The 23,584-nt window shown below is 47.3% G+C and overlaps 1 protein-coding gene across 2 annotated transcripts; it reads left to right on the top strand.

The window, feature by feature from the left end:
• Nucleotides 1–961: 961 nt before the first annotated feature.
• ZNF786 (zinc finger protein 786) lies at nt 962–22,612 on the top strand. Of its 2 annotated transcripts, XM_063815757.1 has the most exons (5): nt 1,845–1,973; nt 11,876–12,002; nt 12,455–12,539; nt 18,061–18,213; nt 20,103–22,612. In XM_063815757.1, exon 5 carries the CDS (start codon nt 20,117–20,119, stop codon nt 22,151–22,153), a length of 2,037 nt encoding a protein of 678 aa, XP_063671827.1. In that variant the 5' UTR covers nt 1,845–1,973; nt 11,876–12,002; nt 12,455–12,539; nt 18,061–18,213; nt 20,103–20,116; the 3' UTR covers nt 22,154–22,612. The 2 variants fall into 2 exon arrangements, with proteins under 2 accessions (XP_527956.6, XP_063671827.1); XM_527956.8 differs by lacking the exon at nt 12,455–12,539 and having other exon boundaries at nt 962–1,973.
• Nucleotides 22,613–23,584: the final 972 nt, after the last annotated feature.

The raw sequence follows: 23,584 nt of genomic DNA, 5'->3' as shown, positions 1-23,584 counted from the left end.
AAATCCCCCTCTGCGAGAAACACCCAAGAATGATCAATAAAAAAGAAAAAAAAAAATTGTACTGTATACACTTCGGGAGGCCGAGGCGGGTGGATCACCTGAGGTTGGGAGTTCGAGACCAGCCTGACCAATATGGCGAAACCCCGTCTCTACTAAAATACAAAAAATTAGCCGGGCATGGTGGCGCGCACCTGTAGTCCCAGCTACTCGGGAGGCTGCGGTAGGAGAATCGCTTAAACCCGGGAGGCGGAGGTTGCAGTGAGCCGACATCCCACCACTGCACTCCAGCCTGGCGACAGAGCAAGACTCTGTCTCAAAAAAAAAAAAAAAAAAAAAAGGCCAGGCGCCGTGGCTCACGCCTGTAATCCCAACACTTGGGGAGGCCGAGGCAGGTAGATCACAAGGTCAGGAGTTTGAGGTCAGCCTGACCAACATGGTGAAACTTCGTCTCTACTAAAAATACAAAAATTAGCCGGGCGTGGTGGCAAATGCCTGTAATCCCAGCTACTCGGGAGGCTGAGACAGGAGAATTGCTTGAATCCAGGAGACAGAGGTTGCAGTGAGCCGAGATTGCGCCACAGCACTCCAGCCTGGGTGACAAGAGTGAGACTTTGTCTCCAAAAAAAAAAAAAAAAAAAAAATTGTACTGTATAACAGTTGTAAAAATAAAAAACGTTAAACAGTAAGGTGCATGTACATTTCACGATTCTGTGGCAAACACAGATGCGTATATGCTCCTCAGCCTACGCAGGGACTATTTTATTTCTTATGCACATCCTCTCCAAACTACACACTTTTCCTTTGCTACTTCAGCCTGACACCTAAAACATGACTAAGACAGAATGCGAGGTTGATTTTCTGGAGACAATCGCCACCCCCTTCCTCGCCCTCTCTCCTTTCTGTCTCTTCCTGGTTTCCCCACCTCTCCCCTGTTCTTGCGTTCTCGTGTTTCTCACGCCCTGTGTCATGGCCTCCTCCGTCTTCTCCTCCTACTCTGTCTCTGTCTCCTGCCGGGGCCGGGGGTGCCCGACCGCAGCCTTGGGCCACCCTGAGTCCCTGCAGGCGGCCCTGAGGCCGGGGTGGCTTCCGCATGGGGTCTCTGCCCAAAGCCGTTCTCTGCTAAGGAAGGAGCGTGGCCGCCCGGGGAGCCCGGAGGGCTCTAGACCCACGGCGACCGGACCTGGTGGGCGGACCCCGCCTCCGCGTCCCCGGCGGGACAAGCATGGGGCTCCCACGGCCTCCGCGCCCCCGGCGGGACGGATGCCCCGGGCCACTGCGGGCAGCGCGCGCCCCCCACCCACTTTCCGGCCTCGCTGGATTCCCGGGACCCCCTCACAGACGAAGCCTGTCTCGGGGGCGGCTTTGGGAGGAACCGCACCGGAGGTTCCCCTCTCGCTGCCTCTCAGTCTGGGTTTCTGTGGAGCGCGTCTCCCTCTCCCTGTCCCTGTTCCTGATCTCTCCCTGTCCCTGTCCCTGATCTCTCCCTGTCCCTGTCCCTGATCTCTCCCTGTCCCTGTCCCTGATCTCTCCCTGTCCCTGTCCCTGATCTCTCCATGTCCTGCCCCTCCGTTTCCCCTCCGGTCAGCTCCTCAGCTTGTCTCTGACCGCTTCCCTCCCCAGATCCCGGGAATCCGAGGGTCCCTCAAAGACCGGCGTGCTGCGGCCTGCTCTGAGGGTGCCCGGGCCCCTGGGTCCCTCCTCTGAGGACCGACGCTCAGGCAGCGCCGCTTCTTCCTCCCGCAGGAGGCGCTGTAGGGCGGAGCGGCAGCCGCGGCCGGGCGCCGGGTCCCAGCATGCACCGCGCCCGGCCGGCGCTGCGTTTGGGGGCCACCCGGGCTGTGCGTGGGAGTCGGGTTGGGGCGGAGCGGAGGGGAGTCAGTGCGCAGCAGGGCAGGTTCCCGCGGAGCCGCCGGAGACTGTCGGCTTTGCCAGGGCCGGGCGGGACCGCGCGGACCATGGCGGAGCCGCCTCGGGTAAGCGGGCTAGCCTGTTTGGACGCCCGGTTTCGGGGTCGTGGTGGGTCCTCGGGTTCCGGGCTCGCCCGTGTCCTGGGGTCCCCGTGAGTGCGCGCGGTGCACTGGTAGGACGGAGTCTGCAGGCCGCTTCTGCTGGGGATGTGGATTCTGGGCCCTGCGGTGAGCAGGTGGCCTCCGCTCCCGCGGCTTGTCCGTGGCCAAACCCCTGGACAAAGCCGAGCGTGGACCGAGGCCGACCTAGGAGCGTGGCGGAGCCTGGGCGAGGATGCCGGGCGGACGGGGAGCGGACGGTGGAAAGGATAGAAAGGTTTGGGGCCAGAGGTGGATGTTACAGGTCAACCAGTTTTACATCATAGTCACCGAAATCAGAACAACTGTTCCAAAAAGTTTAAGATTCCGAATGGTTGAAACGGTGTTTGGCGCGGGCTTCAATGTCAGAATTTATTGTCTAGCGTGATTTGGGTTGAGTGTAAGATGATACGTTGGGAAGAGTAGAAGAGGATGCAAAAAATTAAGTTAGTGGTTTCTTAAAATCGAGGTTTAGAGGGTATTTTTATCTTGTAAACTTTAATGTTGAGGATTTTTGCTGATTATTAAATGAATTAGGCCGGGCGCGGTGGCTCACGCCTGTAATCCCAGCACTTTGGGAGGCCGAGGCGGGTGGATCACGTGAGGTCGGGAGTTCGAGACCAGCCTGGCCAACATGGTGAAACCCCAACTCTACTAAAAATACAAAAAATTAGCCTGGCATGATGGCGGGCGCCTGTAATTCCAGCTACTCGGGAGGCTTAGGCAGGAGAATTGTTTGAACCCGGGAGACGGAGGTTGCAGTGAGCCGAGACTGCACCATTGCACTCCAGCCTGGGCAACAAGAGCGAAACTCCGTCTCCAAAAATATATACATACCTATATATATGGGGAAAGGATATAAACAGCCAAATCACAGACCTGAAAATAAATTATTAATGAGTAAAAGAATGGATTTTAAAACCTGTGACATTCAGGCCAGGCGCCGTGGTTTACGCCTGTAATCCCAGCACTTTGAGAGGCCGAGGTGGGCAGATCACTTGACGTCAGGAGTTCAAGACCAGCCTGGCCAACATGGCGAAAAACTGTCTCTACTAAAAAATACGAAAATCAGCTGAGTGTGGTGGCGGGCGCCTGTAATCCCAGCTCCTCGGGAGGCTGAGGTAGGGAGAATTGCTTGAACTCGGGAGGTGGAGGTTGCAGTGAACTGAGATGGCGCCACTGCACTCCAGCCTGGGCGACAGAGCGAGACTCTATCTCAAAAACAAACAAACTTGTGACATTCAGACGGTGGAACACTATACAAAATTAAAATAAATTAGCTACATATATGATCAACAGGGCCGGGCGTGGTGGCTCACGCCTCTAATCCCAGCACTTTGGAAGGCCAAGGCGGGCGGATCACGAGATCAGGAGATCGAGACCATCCTAGCTAACACGGTGAAACCCCGTCTCTACTAAAAATACAAAAACAAAAATTAGCTGGGCGTGTGGGCGGGAGCCTGTAGTCCCAGCTACTCGGGAGGCTGAGGCGGGAGAACCCGGGAGGCGGAGCTTGCAGCGAGCCGAGATCGCGCCACTGCACTCCAGCCTGGGCGACAGAGCAAGACTCTGTCTCCAAAAAAAAAAAAAAAGGAAACTCAACAGGGCCAGATCCCAAAATGTTGAGGGAAGAATACAAGTATAATAAAGTATTTACGTATAAAAGACACAAAGTAATACTGAATATTTACAGATACATATATGTATTAAAATGAACTGGAAAGTTCCCATATTATTTATAATGTTTGCCTTTACAAAGGAAGGAGAATGTGACAATATCAGAACATGATTGAAGAGAGGAACCACAAGAACTTGAGTTTCACCGGTCACATTCTATTTCATTAAAAGGAACTCTGAAGAAAAATGTTAAACTTGTTAAGTCAGTGGTGAATACTAGGATGCTTATAGTTTTCTCTGTAACTTTCTGGATCTTTAAACTTCTAAAAATTAAAAAAGTTTTAAAAGTAAGGAATTTTAATCAGAGAAGAGAAGAGAATGAGTATCTTTAACACAAGTATAAACATACGTTCAGTTCTGCAATAATACAGCATATGCATTTCTAAAAATCATAGTGCTATGCAAAATTGTGCAATAAAAACCACAGAGCTTATTGGGAGAAATGTTACACATACAATACTCAAACTTTCATCAGTGATGTGTTGAAAGAACCTAAAAGCAGTTTTATGCACTTTAATGAGTAATAAATTATCTCAATTGCCTTAAAAACTGCCTGAAATAAGCCTGGGCAGGCCAGGCGTGGTGGCTCACACCTGTAATCCCAGCACTTTGGGAAGTCCAGGTGGGCAGATCACCTGAGGTCAGGAATTCAAGACCAGCCTGGCCAACATGGTGAAATCTCATCTCTACTAAAAATAAAAAAATTAGCTGGATGTGGTGGCGGGCACCTGTAATCCCAGATACTCGAGAGGCTGAGGCAGGAGAATCACTTGAACCTCGGAGGTGGAGGTTGCAGTGAGCTGAGATCGCGTCAATGCATTCCAGCCTGGGTGACAGAGCAAGACTCGGTCTCTAAAGAAAGAAAGACAAAAAAAAAAAAAAGAAGCCTGGGCAACATGGTGAGACCCCTCTCTACAGAAAATTAGCCAGGTGTGGTGGCATATCCCTGTGGTCCTAGCTACTCGGGAGGCTAAGGCAACAGAATCACTTGAGCCCAGGAGAGCAAAGCTATGGTAAGCTGTGTTGGCACCACTGCACTCTGGCCTGGGCAACAGAGTGAGACCCCATTTCAAAAAAAAAAAAAAACCTAAAAGAACTACCTGAAATGTGCTTGTGGAAGTGGGCATAGCAAGGGTTGCAGTTTGTGAGCTATTGTGAAGTGGTGAAAGGAAGGTTATCTGAAATGAGATGGAAAGTTGTGACCCCGGAGGCAAATGGGTAGGGCTCATAACACAGGGTAATCTGATGTTTGAAGTGTGTTGCATGTGTGCATTTTGCGTATGTCTATGCAGCCCAGTTCTGTTTGTTCACATAGTACAAAGTTTCTCACCCTTGCCACTACTAACATCCTGTGCTGGATAATTTTCTGTTTTGCAGGCTGTCCTGCGCATCGTAGGATGTTTATCACTATTCTTGGCTGCTACGCACTAGATGCCCGTAGGCCACCCTGCTTCCCCACATTATAACAATAAAAAATGTCGCCAGGGGACAAAATTGTTCTGATTGAGAACCACTAATCTAGTGTTTCTTATAGACAGAATTGCACATAAGCAAATGCAAAATTTTGTAATATATTGTCTCCTAATAATCATGTTGGAACAAATTCACATTTCAAAACAAGGATTATAGCAGAAATGACTATATTTCCTTAAAGTTAAAATAATGAATATCTGATTTAAGTGTTGCTATATCTGCAGTTTGGATATTTGTCCCTAAAGCTCATGTCAAAATTGGATTTGCAGCTGGGCACAGTGGCTCACGCCTGTAATCCCAGCACTTTGGGAGGCTGAGGCAGGTGGATCACCTGAGGTCGGGAGTTCGAGACCAGCCTGACCAACAAGGTGAAACCCTGCCTCTACTAAAAATACAAAAATTAGCCGAGCATGTTGGCAGGCGCCTGTAGTCCCAGCTGCTTGGGAGGCCAAGACAGAATTGCTTGAACCTGGGAGGTGGAGGCTGCAGTGAGCTGAGATCGTGCCACTGCATTTCAGCCTGCCTGGGCGATGGAGCAAGACTCTATCTCAAAAAAAAAAAAATGGATCTGCGCTGTTGGAAGTGGGCTGTAATGGGAGGTGTTTAGGTCATGGGGGGTGGATCCCTCATGAATGTCTTGGTGCTGTCCTCTATTAGTTCCTGAGGGAGCTGGTTAAAAAGAGCCTGACATCCCCCCTTCTGTCTTGCTTCTTCTTGCCATGTGATCTGTGCACATGCCAGCTCACCTTCTGTGTGTGTGTGTGTGTGTGTGTGTGTGTGTGACAGAGTGTCGCTCTGTCGCCCACGCTGGAGTGCAATGGTGTGATACTGGCTCACTGCAATCTCTGCCTCCTGGGTTCAAGCGATTCTCCTGCCTCAGCCTCCCAAGTAGCCGGGATTACAGGCCCCTGCCACCACACCCAGCTAATTTTTGTATTTTTAGTAGGGACAGGGTTTAGCCATATTGGCAAAGCTGGTATTGAACTTCTGACCTCAGGTGATCTGCTCACCTTGGCCTCCCAAAGTGCTGGGATTACAGGTGTAAGCCACCGTGCCCAGCCCCCTTCACCTTCCACCATGAACAAAAGCCATCTGAGGCCCTCGCCAGAAGTAGATGCTGGTGATGTGCTTCTTATACAGCCTGCAGAACTGTGAACCAAATAAACCTCTTTTCTTTAAAAATTACCCCACCTTGGTGTTCCTTTACAGCAATACTAAACAGACTAAGACAAATTTAAAGAAGTCAGAGTTTTTAAAACTCAACTCTAAATTTCATAATGAATATAACAAAAAGATGGGAAGTCCTAGCCAGAGCAGTATGGCAAGAGAAAGAAATAAAAGTCATCCAAACAGAAATAGAGGAAGTCAAACTATCCCTGTTTGCAGACTGTATGATTCTATATGTAGAAAACCCCATAGGGTGCCCAAACGCTCCTTGATCTGATAAAACAACTTCAGCAAAGTCTGAGAATACAAAAATCAGTGTACAAAAATCAGTAGCATTCCTATACACCAACAACATCCAAGCTAAAAGCCAAATCAAGAACACAGTCCCATTCACATCTAGTCAAAAATGCCGAGGAATACAGCTAACCAAGGAGGTTAAAGATCTTTACAACAAGAATTACAAAACACTACTCAAAGAAATCAGAGATAACACAAAGGGAAAAACATTTAATGCTCATGGATAGGAAGAATCAATATTGTTAAAATGGCCATACTGCCCAAAGCAGTTTCCAGATTCATTGCTATTCCTATCAAACTACCAATGACAATTAGAAAAAAACTATATTGCCAGGAGTGGTGGCTCACGCCTGTAATCCCAACACTTCAGGAGGCCAAGGCGGGCAGATCATGAGGCCAGGAGTTCGAGACCAGCCTGGCCAATATGGTGAAACCCCATACTCAAGCAGTTCTCCCACCTCAGCCTCTCAGGTAGCTAGGACTACAGGCATGTGCCACCATGCCCTGCTAATTTTTGTGGGTTTTGTTACTGTTTTGGTAGAGATGGGGTTTAGCTATGTGGCCCAGACTGTTCTCAAACTCCTGGGCTCCCAACTTACTGGGATTACAGGTATGAGCCAGTACCTGGCTGAAAAAACTATTTTAAAATTCATATGTAACCAAAAAAGAGCCCAAATAGCCAAGGCAGTCCTAGGCAAAATGAACAAAGCTGGAGACATCACACTACCTGACTTCAAACTATACAAGGCTACAGTAACCAAAACAGCATGGTACTGGTAAGAAAACAGACATATAGACCAATGGAACAGAATAGAGAGCCCAGAAATAACGCCACATACCTACAATCATCTGATCTTCTACAAAGTCAACAAAAACAAGCAGTGGGAAAAGGACTCCCTATTTAATAAATGGTGCTGGGATAACTGGCTAGCCATATGCAAAAGACCGACACTGCACCCCTTCCTTACACCATATACAAAAATCAACTCAACATGGATTAAAGACTTAAATGTAAAACCTAAAATTATAAAAACCCTGGAAGATAACCTAGGAAGTAGCATTCTGGACATAGGCCCTGGCAAAGATTTCGTGATGAAGACTCCAAAAGCAACTGCAACAAAAACAAAAATTGACACATGGGACCTAATTAAACTAAAGAGCTTCTATGCAGCAAAAGAAGCTATCAGCAGAGTAAACAGACACCCTACAGAATGGGATATTTGCAAACTATGCAACTGACAAAGGTCTAATATCCAGAATCTATGGGGAACTTAAATTTACAAGCAAAAAACAACTGCATTAAAAAATGGGCAAAGGACATGAACAGACACTTCTCAAAAGAAGACATACATACACATGGCCAACAAGCTTATGAAGAAATGCTCAGCATCACTAATCATTTGAGAAATGCAAATCAAAACCGTATCAGTCAGAATGGCTATTAAAAAGTTAAAAACAAGGTTACAGAGAAAAGAGAACACATATACACTGCTGGTGGGAATGTAAATTAGTTCAGCCGTTGTGGAAAGCAGTTTGGTGATTTCTCAAAGAACTCAAAGCAAAATTAACTTTTTTTTTTTTTTTTGGGGGGGATGCAGTTTTGCTCTGTTGTCCAGGCTGGTGCTATCTCAGCTCACTGGAACCTCTGCCTCCTGGGTTCAAGCAATTCTCCTGCTTTAGCCTCCTGAGTAGCTGGGATTACAAGCGCGTGCCACCACGCCCAGCTAATTTTTTGTATTTTTAGTAGAGATGGGGTTTCTCCATGTTGGCCAGGCTGGTCTAGAACTCCTGACCTCAGGTGATCTGCCCGCTTTGGCCTCCCAAAGTGCTGGTATTACAGGCGTGAGCCACCGCGCCCAGCCAGAATTACCATTTGACCCTGCAATCCCATTATTGAATATATACCCGAAGGAATATAAATTGTTCTGCATAAAGACACATGTTTGCATATGTTCATTGCAGCACTATTCACAATAGCAAAGATGTGGAATCAACCTAAATGCCCATCAGTGGCAGACTGGATAAAGAAAATGTACATATGCACTATGGAATACTATGCAGCCATAAAGAAAATCATATCCTTTGCAGAAAGATGGATGGAGCTGGAGGCCATTGTCTTAAGTGAGATAACACAGGAGTAGAAAACAAAGTGCCGTTCTCACTTATAAGGGCGAGCTAAACACTGAGTATATATGGATACGAAGCAGGGAATAACAGACACTGGGGCCTACTTGAAGGTGGAGGCTGGGAGGAGAATGAGGACTGAAAAATTACTTATTGGGTACTATGCTTATTACCTGGGTGATGAAACAGTCTGCACACCAACCCCCACAACATGCAATTTACCTGTATAGCAAACCTGCACATGTACGCCTGAAACTAACATTTAAAATAAACAAATAAATAAATAAAAATAAACTTTGGCCGGGCGCGGTGGATCACGCCTGTAATCCTAGCACTGGGAGGCCGAGGCGGGTGGATCACCTGAGGTCAGAAGTTCGAGACCAGCCTGGCTAATGTGCCGAAACCCTGTCTCTACTAAAGATACAAAAATTAGCTAGGGGTGGTGGCCGGCACCTATAATCCCAGCTACTTGGGAGGCTGAGGTAGGAGAGCCGCTTGAACCCTGGTGGGTGGAGGTTGCAGTGAGCTGAGATCGTGCCACTTTACTCCAGCCTGGGCAAAACAGCAAAACTCCGTCTCAAAAAAAAAGAAAAAAAAATTTAAAGATGACTAGGCTGGCTGGGTGCGGTGGCTCGTGCCTGTAATCCCAGCACTTTGGGAGGCCCAGCCAGGCAGATTGCCTGAGGTAGGAGTTCAAGACCAGCCGGCCAACATGGTGAAACCCCATCTCTACTAAAAATACAAAAAAATTAGCCCAGTGTGGTGGCGTGTGCCTGTAATCCCAGCTACTCAGGAGGCTGAGGCAGGGGAATCGCTTGAACCAGGGTGGTGGAGGTTGCAGTGAGCCAAGATCACGCCACTGCACTCCAGCCTGGGCAACAGAGTGAGACTCCGTCTCAAAATGAATAAATAAAAATAAAAGATGAAGAGGCTGAGCATGGTGGTTCATGTCTGTAGTCCCAGCACTTTGGGAGGCCAAGGTGGGTGGATGACTTGAGGTCAGGAGTTGGAGACCAGCCTGACCAACATGGTGAAAGCCCATCTCTACAAAAAATGCAAAAAAATTAGCCAGGTGTGGTGGTGCACACATGTAGTCCCAGCTACTCAGGAGGCTGAGGCAGGAGAATTGCTTGCATCTGGGAAGTGGAGGATGCAGTGAGCTAAGATCACGCCACTGCACTCCAGCCTGGCAACAGAGCAAGATGCCGTCTCAAAAAAAAAAAAAAAAATTTAAGTTGGAACAAGATAAACTTTAATACCCATAAAAATTGAGGACATATGGCAATAACAATGGCAGTTCAATAAAAGGTGGGATGTATGCTTATGTAATTAGAGTGTTTTAAATTAACAAATATATAATTTACATACTCCTAGTTGTGAGCCTCAGGAAGTATCCGTTTATCCAAGTCAACTGTAATAAACACAAATATTAAACAATACTGAACATTTGCATACATTGCATTTTTTCTAATGCAGTTTTTAGAAAAGCAGTAAAATTCAAAACCAATTGCTGGTAACTCTTAGTCTTCTGCTTCTGGGGAGGCCTCAGAAGACTTACAATCACACGGTCTTCTCATGGCTGGAGCAGGAGAGAGACAGCGAAGGGGCAAGTGCTACACACTTTTAAACAACCAGATCTTGTGAAAACTCGCTATCATGAAAACAGCAAGGGGGAAGTCCGCCCCCATGATTCAGTTGCCTCCCACCAGGCCCCTCCTCCAACCCTGGGGATTACAATTCAACAGGAGATTTGGGTGGGGACACAGAGCCAAACCATGTCAAGTGAATGCCTAGGCATTTTATTGTTTTTTCCAGCCATTGTAAAAGGTACTGAGTTCTTGATTTCTCAGCTTGGTCGCTGTTGGTGTATAGCAGTGCTACTGATTTATATACATTAATTTTGTTACCTGAGACTTTGTTGAATTCATTTGTCAAATCTAGCAGTCTTTTGGAGGAGTCTTTTGGAGGAGTCTCTAGGATTTTCTAGGTGGAGGATCATATCATTGGCAAACAGAGATAGTTTTCCAATTTGGATGCCCTTTCTTTCTTTCTCTTGCTTGATTGCTGTGGCTAGGACTTCCAGCCTTATAATGTAAATTAAAATACTGAAATACAACTTGCCGCCCCACATTGGCAAAAAATAAGGTTTGAGAACATCTTGTGCTGGCAAAGGTGTAAAGAAACAAGAAGTCTCATGTTAATAGCAAGGGTAAATGTGCTGCATTCTTTTTGGAAGGCAATCTGATGTTATCTATTAAAACTGAAGATGTGTATTCTCTTTGATTTAGTATTTCCCCTTTTATACTTTATCCTGAAGAACTAAAAGCACTAATACCTAGAAAGCACATGAGAACACTTTTTTTTTTTTTTTTTTTTTGAGACCGAGTCTTGCTCTGTCGCCCAGGCTGGAGTGCGGTGGCGCGATCTCCGCTCACTGCAACCTCTGCCTCCTAGGTTCAAGCAATTCTCCTGCCTCAGCCTTTCCAGTAGCTGGAATTACAGGTGCACGCCACCACACCTGGCTAATTTTTGTATTTTTAGTAGAGGTGGGGTTTCACCACGTTGGTCAGGCTGATCTCGAACTCCTGATCTCGTGATCTGCCCGCCTCAGCCTCCCAAAGTGCTGGGATTACAGGCATGACCCACTGCGCCTGGCCGAATACTGTAATTTATAAGGGAAACAAACTATATGTCCCATCAGTGGGGTATATCTACTCATGGAATATAGTGCGACTTTACCAAAAAAATGAATTTGCCTCAATATATATTATTGACCTGGAAAGAAGTCTGTGACATATTAAGTGAATGAAGTTACAAAGTGACTTGTTCCCATTTTGTAAAGAAAAAAATTCCATACTCTACATGTGTATATATACTTTGAACAAGCATAATGAAACGTGGAGCGGGGGATGTAGTGGTTAACAGCAGAATGATGTAATTGGAGTAGAGGAAGGAGTAGTTCTCCAGGAAGAAGCTGCTGAACAACCAAAAACATTTGTCCACTGCAGAAGTCTTTTAAATTAACAAGGAGAAGGAGCTGGAGTCATTTTGAAGCAACCATGAATGCATATGTCTTATGTCTACAATTTCAGCTACCTCTGACTTTTGAGGATGTTGCCATTTATTTCTCCGAGCAAGAATGGCAGGATCTAGAGGCATGGCAGAAGGAACTTTACAAGCATGTGATGAGAAGCAATTATGAGACTCTCGTCTCTCTAGGTAAGACCTGTTCACCTTTGTGGGTAGGTCATGGAACTGGATCCTGTAAGGGGTCACAGTCACTTGATGCTCCTGTTTCTCAGGTAGCAAGATTTCTCAGAAATTAACTCAGAAGGGTATTTTTACCCTGCAATCTATTGTTAAACATTGTTAATCTTTACTCAAGGGTAGACATTGTTGCATGAGAATATTTGAACAATGTAAGGTGGTCCGGGTGACTAAATATTATTTATGAGGGGCCTTTAGTCATGACTTACTATCAGGATGCCATGATTGTCCACATAGGAGCACACCTAGCGCACATTCATGAAGTGCTCTGTATATCTTTAACCTACGATGTCCCCACCTCACAGCTTTTACAGTGGGGTCTAAATACTTCAGAAAAGCTATTTTGGAAGGGTGTACAATGAAGTGTTTGTTTTTTTGAGACACAGTCTCACTCTGTCACCCAGGCTGGAGTCTTGGCTGACTGTAACCTCTGCCTTCCGGATTCAAGCAGTTCTCCTGCCTCAGCCTACCGAGTAACTGGGACTACAGGTGCGTGCTGCCATGCCCGGCTAATTTTTGTATTTTTAGTAGAGACAGAGTTTCACCATGTTGGCCAGGATGGTCTTAATCTCCTGACCTCGTGATCCACCCACCTCGGCCTCCCAAAGTGCTGGGATTACAGGCGTGAGCCACTACGCCTGGCCTGAAGTGTTTTAAGAGTAGCTGTCTGCTGGGCGCGGTGGCTCACGCCTGTAATCCCAGGACTTTGGGAGGCCAAGGCAGGTGGATCACGAGGTCAAGAGATCAAGACCATCCTGGCCAACATGGTGAAACCCCGTCTCTACTAAAAATACAAAAATTAGCTGGGCGTGGTAGCGGGCGCCTGTAGTCCCAGCTACTCAGGAGGCTGAGGCAGGAGAATCACTTGAACCTGGGAGGCGGGGGTTGCAGTGAGCCGAGATCACGCCACTGCACTCCAGCCTGGCAACAGAGTGAGACTCCGTTCCAAAAAGGAAAAAAAAAAAAAAAAGAGTAGCTGTCTCTGCCTGGGTATGGTATTGGATGTCCTTTTTGCTTATTTGGTTTTTATATTTCATTTATCAAATATCATTTTTAAAAAATCAGTCTGTTCAGAGAAGCATCAAGTGAAAGATCGAAGTCTCCTGTTTCATTCTTTTCTTTTTTTTTTTTGAGACGGAGTCTGGCTCTGTCCCCCAGGCTGGAGTGCAGCGGCGGGATCTCAGCTCACTGCAAGCTCCGCCTTCCGGGTTCACGTCATTCTCCTGCCTCAGCCTCCCGAGTAGCTGGGACTACAGGCGCCCACCACTGCACCCGGCTAATTTTTTTGTATTTTTAGTAGAGACAGGGTTTCACCGTGTTAGCCAGGATGGTCTCGATTTCCTGACCTCGTGATCCGCCGCCCTCAGCCTCCCGAAGTGCTGGGATTACAGGCGTGAGCCACCACGCCCAGCCCGTTTCATTCTTATCTCCACATTCAGTTAACCACGTGAGGGCAACCACTTTTAACCATTTTTGTTTTAGTTTTTAAAGTGGCTTCCTCCAATCTAAATATGCTTCCAATAACTTGATTTATCGAGTTTAGACAGAATTAATTACAATGAAAAATTAGGCATTAGTTCACTTATACAATCCCTCTTCTATCATCTTCTCCCCAGTTTTTGATAGTTTTTGTGCCTCTGTTGGTCAGCTTTATAATTTAAAATAATATGTTTAAGATTCTAGATTGTATTCCATCATTTTCATCTGACTCATTCAGTATATAAAGATAATTCGTTCTCTAGTATTTCCCTTCATCTCTTCTGCCAGTTGACAACAGCCATACCACTTCCTTTATATTGCGAAGTTTCTAATATTTATATTCTGTTCTGTTACCATAGTTAACTTTTTTTTTTTGAGACGGAGTTTCACTCTTGTTGCCCAGGCTGGAGTGCAATGGCACCATGTCGGCTCACTGCAGCCTCCGCCTCTTCAAGCAATTCTCCTGCCTCAGCCTCCTGAGTAGCTGAGATTACAGGCATGCGCCACCACGCTCTGCTAATTTTATATTTTTAGTAGAGACGGGGTTTCTCCATGTTGGTCAGGCTGGTCTCAAACTCCCGACCTCAGGTGATTCACCCACCTTGGTCTCCCAAAGTGCTGGGATTACAGGCATGAGCCACCGTGCCTGGCCTACCATAGTTAACTTTTGCAGGCTGTAATGTATGGATTGTTTCTAAAACATATAACTGAAAACATTACATTATTTTCATTGTTACTGAAGAATCAGTTACAGTAAATGAATCTATAGAGGCAAAAATATAATTCTATGCCATTAACCCTGTGCCAGCCTAATAAGAATGTTCCAAGCATCAAGATCAAATGGATTCTCTTTTTTTCATTCTTATCAGTTGTTCAAAATTATGCTACATTTTGGCCAGGTGTGGTGGCTCACGCCTGTAATCCCAGCACTTTTGGAGGCTGAGGTGGGTGGATCACTTGAGGTCAGGAGTTTGACACCAGCCTGGCCGACATGGTGAAACCCCATCTCTACTAAAAATACAAAAAATAGCTGGGTGTGGTTGTGCATGCCTGTAATCCCAGCTACTTGGGAGGCTGAGGGAGGAGAATCGCTTGAACCCAGGAGGCGGAGGCTACAGTGAGCCGCGATCACGCCATTGCACTCCAGCCTGGGCAACAGTGAGACTTCATCTCAAAAAAAAAAAAAGACAAAATTATGCTACATTTTAATTTGTTTCACTGTTGGGCCACAACTGTTTCTCATGCTTTCATCATATCCTTGTGATTATCCATCATCGTCATCATGTTGCCCAGGCTGGTCTCGAATTCCTGAGGTCAAGTGATCCACCTGCCTTGGCCTCCCCAAGTTCTGGGATTACAGTCGTGAGCCACTGTGGCCGGCTAGGAGAACACCCATCTTCTTTTATTTATTTATTTATTTACTTTTGAGAAGGAGTCTCCCTCTGTCGCCCAGGCTGGAGTGCTGTGGCGCAATCTCAGCTCACTGCAAGCTCCGCCTCCCGGGTTCACACCATTCTCCTGCCTCAGCCTCCCGAGTAGCTGGGACTACAGGCGCCCGCCACCACGCCCGGCTAATTGTTTTGTATTTTTAGTAGAGACGGGGTTTCACCGTGTTTGCCAGGATGGTCTCGATCTGCTGACCTCATGATCCACCCGCCTTGGCCTCCCAAAGTGCTGGGATTACAGGCGTGAGTCACCACGCCTGGCCACCCATCTTCTTAATCTAATAGTCAGTTACGTGGATCTTTCTGCCTTCTGTCAATTCTCTCCCCAAATGAATCTATAGATTCAAAGCAAGTCCAGTCAGAATCCCAATAGAGCTTTCTGCAGAATTTGATAAGCTGATCCTAAAGAACATGGGAGAACCAAGACAAGAATAATGAAGACAGTCTTATGGAACAAGATGGAACGTGACTGATTGTCTTATCAGATAGCAAGACTTATTATGTGACACTGTGTTAGAGATAGTAAAACATCTGATAGCATCGTGTGTTGTCAAGATATGAAGCAAAGTGAACATTCCTACTCTATTGTCAATCAGCATAGCCACTTTGGAGAGCAATTTGGTAACATACAGTAAAGTTGAAGACATGCTTATCCTATGATACAGCAATTCACTTCAAGAACTGTCAGTGCTTATGTGTGTATTCATAGAGGCATGCCAGGGAGCAGAAGAAAAAGACAGACTGTGATATATTCATATAATCAAGACTATCAAACAAATGAAGCCAAGTGTTCCAAAATGGAGAAATTTTCAAAATATAATTTGAGGAGAGAAGAGCAAGTTGCAGTACAATGTGGTATGGTCTATGTAAAGTTTTTTGTTTTTTTTTTCAAGATGGAGTCTCTCTCTCTTGCCCAGGCTGGAGTGCAGTGGCGCGATCTCGGCTCACCACAACCTCCACCTCCCAGGTTCAAGCAAGTCTCCTACCTTAGCCTCCCGAGTAGCTGGGACTATAGGCACACACCACCACACCCAGCTAACTTTTGTATTAGATGAGCTTTCACCATATTGGCCAGGCTGGTCTCGAACTCCTGACCTCGTCATCCTCCCGCCTCGGCCTCCCAAAGTGCTGGGATTACAGGCGTGAGCCACTGCGCCCGGCCTGGTCTGTGTAAAGTTTAAAACCAGCAATATAGGCCGGGCACGGTGGCTCATGCCTGTAATCCCAGCACTTTGGGAGGCCGAGGCAGCCGGATCACCTGAGGTCGGGAGATCGAGACCAGCCTGACCAACATGGAGAAACCCTGTCTCTACTAAAAATACAAAAATTAGCCAGGTGTGGTGGCGCATGCCTGTAATCCCAGCTACTCGGGAGACTGAGGCAGGAGAATCGCTTAAACCTGGGAGGCGGAGGCTGCGGTGAGCTGAGATTGCGCCATTGTACTCCAGCCTGGGCAACAAGAGTGAAACTTTGTCAAAAAAAAAACAAAACAAAAACCCAGCAACATTTTATTTATACATATATATTTTAAAATAAGAACATGCATAGGAATAATGTACACCAGATTCAGGGTAGTGCTTATGTCTGGAGAGGGATATACAGGGGCTTAAACTGTGTAATGTCTCATATCTTCAAAAAACCTGAAGTAGACTGGGCATGGTGGCTCATCCCAATAATCCCAGCACTTTCGGAGGCTGAGGTAGGAGGATATCTTGGGCCGAGGAGTTTGAGACCAGCCTGGACAAACTAGGGAGACCCTCTCTCTACAAAAAATTTAAAAATTAGCTGAGCATGGTGGCTCCCGCCTGTAGTCCCAGCTGTCAGGAGGCTGAGGTGGGAGGATTACTTGAGCCCAGGAGGTTGAGGCTGCAATGAGCTATGATTGCACCACTGCACTTCAGCCTGGGAGACACAGTGAGACCCTATCAAAAAAAAAAAAAAAAAAAAAAAAAAAACCTGAAGTGTGTCAGCACAGTAGGATTTGACAAAGTTAGATGGCATCCAGGTTTTTGTATATTTTTCTCCTTCTCCATGTGCCAGAAATATTTCTAATAAGTTAAACCACTGGCCAGGTGCGGTGGCTCATGCCTGTAATCGCAGCACTTTGAGACTCCAGGGTGGGGTAAGACTACTTGAGTCCAGGAGTTTGAGGTTAGCCTGGGCAACATAGTGAGACCCCATTTCAGAAACTAATAAAAAAAATTAGCCAGTGTGGTAGCTCTTGCCTGTAGTCCCAGCTACTCAGGAGGCTGAGGTGGGCAGATCACTGGAGCCCAGGAGGTTGAGGCTGCAGTAAGCTGTGATCATGCCACTGCATTCCAGCCTGAGAGACAGAGTGAGACCCTATCTAAAACAATAGTAATAATAACTTAAAGCATTATTTTAAAAACTCCTTTTTGACCGCATTTTTGCCATAACCAACTTGCTTTAAAATTGGACCCTATGATCTGGCTGTTATTAAATCACTATTAAGAATATTGAAGGCTGGGCGCAGTGGCTTATGCCTGTAATCCCAGCACTTTGGGAGGCCAAGGCAGGCAGACTGCTTGAGCACAGGAATTTGAAACCAGCCTGGGCAACACAGTGAAACCCGTCTCCACTAAAAATGCGAAAATTAGCTTGGCCTGGTGGTCCGTGCCTGTAGTCCCAGGCTGAGGTTGAAGAATTACCTGAGCCCGGGAAGCCGAGGCTACAGTGAGCCATGATTGCACCACTGCAATCCAGCCTTGGCAACCGGAGTGAGAACCCATCTCAATAAATAAATAAATAATTTAAAATATATATATATATATATATATATATAGCATTAGCCATTTTGTTTTTGGACAAAATACAGCATTGCTAAATGTGTGGGGACCATGACAAAATTAAAACAACATACCTGATCTAACATGCCCAGACAGACTAGAAGGCATTGTTAGGATGTGTAGGCGGTTTTTTCATCTTTGTGTAAACCTGTTTTTTTTTTTTTTTTTTTGACATGTTGTTCTCATACTTTGTCCCAGGAGTGAATGTTGAGAAATTTAGAAACTTAGTGTGCTTTAAATTCAGGAAGCCAAACTACCCTGTCTGACTTCTCTGTGCAGATGATGGACTTCCAAAACCAGAACTAATATCCTGGATTGAACACGGGGGAGAGCCCTTCAGGAAATGGAGAGAATCACAGAAATCAGGAAACATAATTTGCTCCTCTGTTGATAAGCATTTTGATCCAGGTTTTGAGGAACAGCTGTTTTGGGGTGAGTATTAAGAAATCAGGGCCCCAACCTTGAGACATCGTGTTCAGATTTGTTTCTCTTCTCTGATCTTGTCATCCTGTTTGGGCAAGCTGAGGTTTGATGACTCTTATCTTCTAGATAAAGGCAGTAAAGCATAATGGTTAGGAATGTGGGTTCTAGAGTCTGTGTCTGGATCTTGCTTTTTCTTGGTGACCTTGGGCAAGTTATTGAACCTTTTGGTATTTCAATGCCTGATCTATAAAATGAAAGTACCCATGTTAACAGGATTGAATTGGTTAATATATATAGTGTTAGGCCAGGCATGGTGGCTCAGGCCTGTAATCCCAGCACTTTGGGTGGCCGAGGCGGGCAGATCACTTGAGGTCAGAAGTTCCAGACCAGCCTGGCCAACATGGTGAAACCCTTACTCTACTAAAAATACAAAAAAATTAGCCAGGCATGGTGGCAGGTGCCTGTAATCCCAGCTACTCAGGAGGCGGAGGGAGAAGAATTGCTTGAACCTGGGAGGCAGAGTTTGCAGTGAGTGAGCTGAGATTATGCAACTGCACTCCAGCCTGGGCGATGGAGCAAGTCTCAATCTCAAAAAAAAAAAAAAACTATATATATATATATATACACACACACACACACACACATACACACACACACATATATACACACACACGTGTATATACATATATATAAATGTATACATAAATATGTGTATATATGTATACATATATATGTGTATATATATTGAGAGACAGTTTATATAGTAAGAACTCAGCAGAAACTGGTTATCTAGTTTGTTTGTTTTTTTAAGACACAGGATCTTGCTATGTCACCCAGGCTGGAGCACAGTGGCATGACCATAGCTCACTGCAGTCTTGAACTCCTGGCTTCAAGCAGTCCTGGCCTCAAGCAGTCCTTCCACCTGAGCCTCCCAAAGTGTTGGGATTATAGGTGTGAGCCACCATGCCTGGCCCATGGTTATCCAGATCTTTGTGACTAACGTGGCTTCCTTCCTAACTAGAGACTGTTGTCTACTTGAATACTTCAACCTGAGCTCCTCTCTTTCATTTCTTGTCATGATGAGAGAGTCTGAGATTTTTGGATTCTTAAAGTACAGAATGAAAAAGTCAAACAGGAGCATCATTTCAAGAAATCTTGTCAAATAGTTTTTGTTTTTAGGTGCTTCTTTCGAAAGTGAAGGTTTTTCCCCACAAATTACCCAACTTTCTACCATCTATTCATTATTCCAAGAAACCTTCTTGAAACATTGGCAGAAATGGGGGCAGGGAGGGAGGAATAGGCCCAAGCCTTGCTGCCAGGTCTTAGAGACAGGATGGTTCAAGGATCACGTATAACTGTGGTATTAGTCAGGGCTCCAGCTCGGGACTCCAGGTGTGTCTGTACATCAGAATGCGATACACTGGCTTTCCTGAAGTCATGAGAACAGTCAACACTTACAGAGTACATGCACTATGCCAGGCACCATGCTAAGCACCTCATGCACATTAGCTCATTTAATTCTCACAGTAATCTTATGTACTTTTGTTTCCATGTTTTTACAGAAGGAGCTGAAGCCAAAAGAGATTAGCTTGACAAAGGTTACACAGTGGACAGATAGGATTCAAAACTAGGCAGACTGATTCCAGAGCTTACACTCTATATTTGTGACCTATATTTTCCTTTTTTCAATATTATCCAAAGATATGTCTGTTCAGTTTAGTTTCAGGAGACTCACCAAACTCACGGCCATGAGACAGACCACACTGCATGGTTGGGTAGCTCAGTGGAAGCTGGGTTCCCAGGCCACCACAAGGCACTCTTGTGGGTCACTTGACTGTGAGAATCGCTAGTAGTGCTGCAGACAGGAATACCGACTGAATTTTTGTTTTCAATTGCAGGAAGCCAGCAGGCTATGAATTCAGGAAAAACTAAAAGCCATTTCCAATTAGATCCTGAGAGCCAGTGTTCCTTTGGATCCTTTGTTTCCTTCAGGCCTGACCAAGGCATCACCCTCGCGAGCCCACAGAGACACGACGCCAGGGCTCCTCCGCCACTAGCCTGCGGCCCCAGTGAATCTACCCTAAAAGAAGGAATCCCAGGTCCCAGAAATCTGGATCTTCCTGGTTTGCGGGACGTCCCCGCCTGGGAGAGCACCCAGCACCCTTGGCCTGTCTGCGGGGAAAGCTGTTGGGAGAACAACCATTTAGTAATGCACCAGAGAGGCCACTCAAAGGACCGGACACGTAGGGCCTGGGAGAAATTCAACAAGAGAGCGGAGACGCAGATGCCGTGGAGCAGCCCTCGGGTACAGAGGCACTTCCGGTGTGGCGTGTGCGGTAAGAGCTTCCGCCGGAAGCTGTGTCTCCTGCGCCATCTGGCGGCCCACACGGGGAGGGGCCCCTTCCAGAGCGCTGACGGTGAAATGTGCTTCCGACACGAGCTGGCGCATCCCAGCCACCGCCTCCCGCAGCAGGGGGAGAAGCCTGCCCCGTGCACTCCATGCGCCAAGTGCTCCCTCCCGGTGGACAGCACGCAGGCTCGCCGGTGCCAGCACAGCCGGGAGGGGCCGGCCTCTTGGAGAGAAGGCCGCGGGGCTTCCAGCAGTGTGCACTCGGGACAGAAGCCAGGCTCGCGCCTGCCCCAGGAGGGGAACAGCCACCAGGAAGGGGACACGGAGGCGCTGCAGCATGGCGCAGAGGGGCCCTGCTCCTGCTCGGAGTGTGGCGAGCGCTCCCCTATGAGCGCCAGGCTCGCCAGCCACTGCAGGGCGCATACTGGAGAAAAGCCCTTCCAGTGTGCGCATTGCACCAAGCGCTTCCGCCTGCGCCGCCTGCTGCAGGTCCACCAGCACGCGCACGGTGGGGAGAGACCGTTCTCCTGCAGGAAGTGTGGCAAGGGCTTCGCCAAGCAGTGTAAACTCACGGAGCACATTCGAGTCCACAGCGGAGAGAAGCCTTTCTGGTGTGCCAAGTGTGGCAGGAACTTCCGTCAGAGGGGACAGCTGCTGCGGCACCAGCGGCTGCACACGGACGAGAAGCCCTTTCAGTGCCCAGAGTGTGGGCTGAGCTTCCGCCTGGAGAGCATGCTGAGAGCCCACCGGCTCCGGCACGGTGGGGAGAGGCCGTTCTCCTGTAGCGAGTGTGGCAGAGGCTTCACCCACCAGTGCAAGCTCCGTGAGCACCTGAGAGTGCACAGCGGGGAGAGGCCCTTCCAGTGCCTGAAGTGCGACAAGCGCTTCCGCCTGAAGGGCATCCTGAAGGCCCACCAGCACACGCACAGCAAGGAGAGGCCGTTCTCGTGCGGGGAATGTGGCAAGGGCTTCACCAGACAATCCAAGCTCACGGAGCACTTGCGCGTGCACAGCGGGGAGAGACCCTTCCAGTGCCCAGAGTGCAACAGGAGCTTCCGCCTGAAGGGGCAGCTGCTCAGCCATCAGCGCCTGCACACGGGAGAGAGGCCCTTCCAGTGTCCGGAGTGCGACAAGCGCTATCGCGTGAAGGCCGACATGAAGGCCCACCAGCTGCTGCACAGCGGGGAGATGCCTTTCTCCTGTGAGTGTGGCAAGGGCTTTGTGAAACACTCCAAGCTCATCGAGCACATCAGAACGCACACGGGAGAGAAGCCTTTTCAGTGTCCCAAGTGTGACAAGAGTTTCCGCCTGAAGGCGCAGCTGCTCAGCCATCAGGGCCTGCACACAGGGGAGAGGCCTTTTCACTGCCCTGAGTGTGACAAGAACTTCCGGGAAAGGGGACACATGCTGAGGCACCAGCGCATCCACAGGCCCGAGAGGCCCTTTGCCTGTGGCGATTGTGGGAAGGGCTTCATTTACAAGTCTAAGCTTGCGGAGCACATCAGAGTACACACAAAATCCTGTCCTGCTCCAAATGAACTGGACATTAAGAAAAGGCTCAGCCAACTGTTTGCAATGATAGAGGCCGATTGGAGTTGAGGCAGAGTGGGACATCCAAAGCGTTGAGCAGGATTGGTATTGCCCAGGAATCCACAGCAACAGTAGCCAGACCCGCTGGTAGACGGGTTTTAGGAGCAGGTGTCCTTCTTTGAGCAAGAGTGTCATGCAAGTTAGGAATATGAAGAACCACAAAGGATTTTCTCTTCAGAAACATCACCAATTATATTTCTTTCTTTTTTTTTTTTTTTCCAAGATGGAGTTTTGCTCTGTCACCCAGGCTGGAGTGCAGTGGCGTGATCCCAGCTATATTGGAAAAGACAGCATTATAAAACAAGGACATAATTTTATGAAAAAGGAGGCATCTGCAAACGAAAACAATTTATACGAGGTTATATGTGATTGTTAACATTTTTAAGAAAAGGTGCACACAGAAATCCAGATAAGATGTGATTACCTTTGTACATTTATATAAAAATATATGTGTGTAATTATAAGGAAGTTCTGACATTTTAAAAAGTAATTGTTATAAAAGTAAATTTAGGCCAGGCACAGTGGTTCATGCCTGTAGTCCCAGCACTTGGGAGGCCGTGGCAGGAGGATCACGAGCCAAGGAGTTTGAGACCAGCTTGGGCAACATGGCAAAACCCTGTCTCTACTAAAAATACAAAAGTTAGCCAGGCATGGTGGTACACACCTGTAGTCCCAGCTACTCCGGAAGCTGAGGTGGGAGGATCGCCTGAGCCCAGGGAGGTCAAGGCTGCAGTGAGCAATGATGGTGCCACTGCACTCCAGTATGGATGACATAGTATGACACCGTCTCAAAAAAAAAAAAAAAAAAATTTGAGCCAGGGGTGGTGGCTCACACCTGTAATCCCAGCACTTTGGGAGGCCGAGGTGGGTGGATCACAAGGTCAGGAGATCGAGACCATCCTGGCAAACACAGTGAAACCCTGTCTCTACTAAAAATACAAAAAAATTAGGTGGGTGTGGCGATGCGAACCTGTAATTCCAGCTACTCGGGAGACTGAGGCAGGAGAATCGCTTGAACCCGGGAGGCGGAGGTTGCAGTGAGCCGAGATCATGCCATTGCACTCCAGCCTGGGCAACGAGCGAAACTCGGTCTCAAAAACAAAAACAAAAAAACAGAATAAGTGTTTGGATGAGCCAGCCCAGGCGGGTTTTTTTGTTTTTTTGTTTTTTTTTTAGAAGGAGTCTCCCTCTGTCACCCAGGCTGGAGAGCAGTGGCGCTATCTTGGCTCACTGCAACCTCCACCTCCCGGGTTCAAGCAATTCTGCCTCAGCCTCCCGAGTAGCTGGGATTACAGATGCGCGCCACCATGCCTGGCTAATTTTTTGTATTTTTAGTAGAGACGGGGGTTTCACCAGGATGGCCAGGCTGGTCTCGAACTCCTGATCTCGTGATCTGCCCACCTTGGCCTCCCAAAGTGCTGGGATTACAGGTGTGAGCCA

This window comes from Pan troglodytes, chromosome 6 (assembly GCF_028858775.2).
Source record: "Pan troglodytes isolate AG18354 chromosome 6, NHGRI_mPanTro3-v2.0_pri, whole genome shotgun sequence".
Classification (NCBI taxonomy): domain Eukaryota; kingdom Metazoa; phylum Chordata; class Mammalia; order Primates; family Hominidae; genus Pan; species Pan troglodytes.
Note: the sequence above shows the minus strand (reverse complement) of the source record. Positions and strands in the feature narration are given on the sequence as shown.

Bases quoted from the DNA above. Each gene is read 5' to 3' on its own strand.
- ZNF786 (XM_527956.8), top strand. From the start codon at position 1,794: ATGCACCGCGCCCGGCCGGCGCTGCGTTTGGGGGCCACCCGGGCTGTG. The intron at 1,974-11,875 runs GTAAGCGGGCTA...CTACAATTTCAG, and splicing joins CCATGGCGGAGCCGCCTCGG to CTACCTCTGACTTTTGAGGA. The intron at 12,003-18,060 runs GTAAGACCTGTT...TTCTCTGTGCAG, and splicing joins TGAGACTCTCGTCTCTCTAG to ATGATGGACTTCCAAAACCA.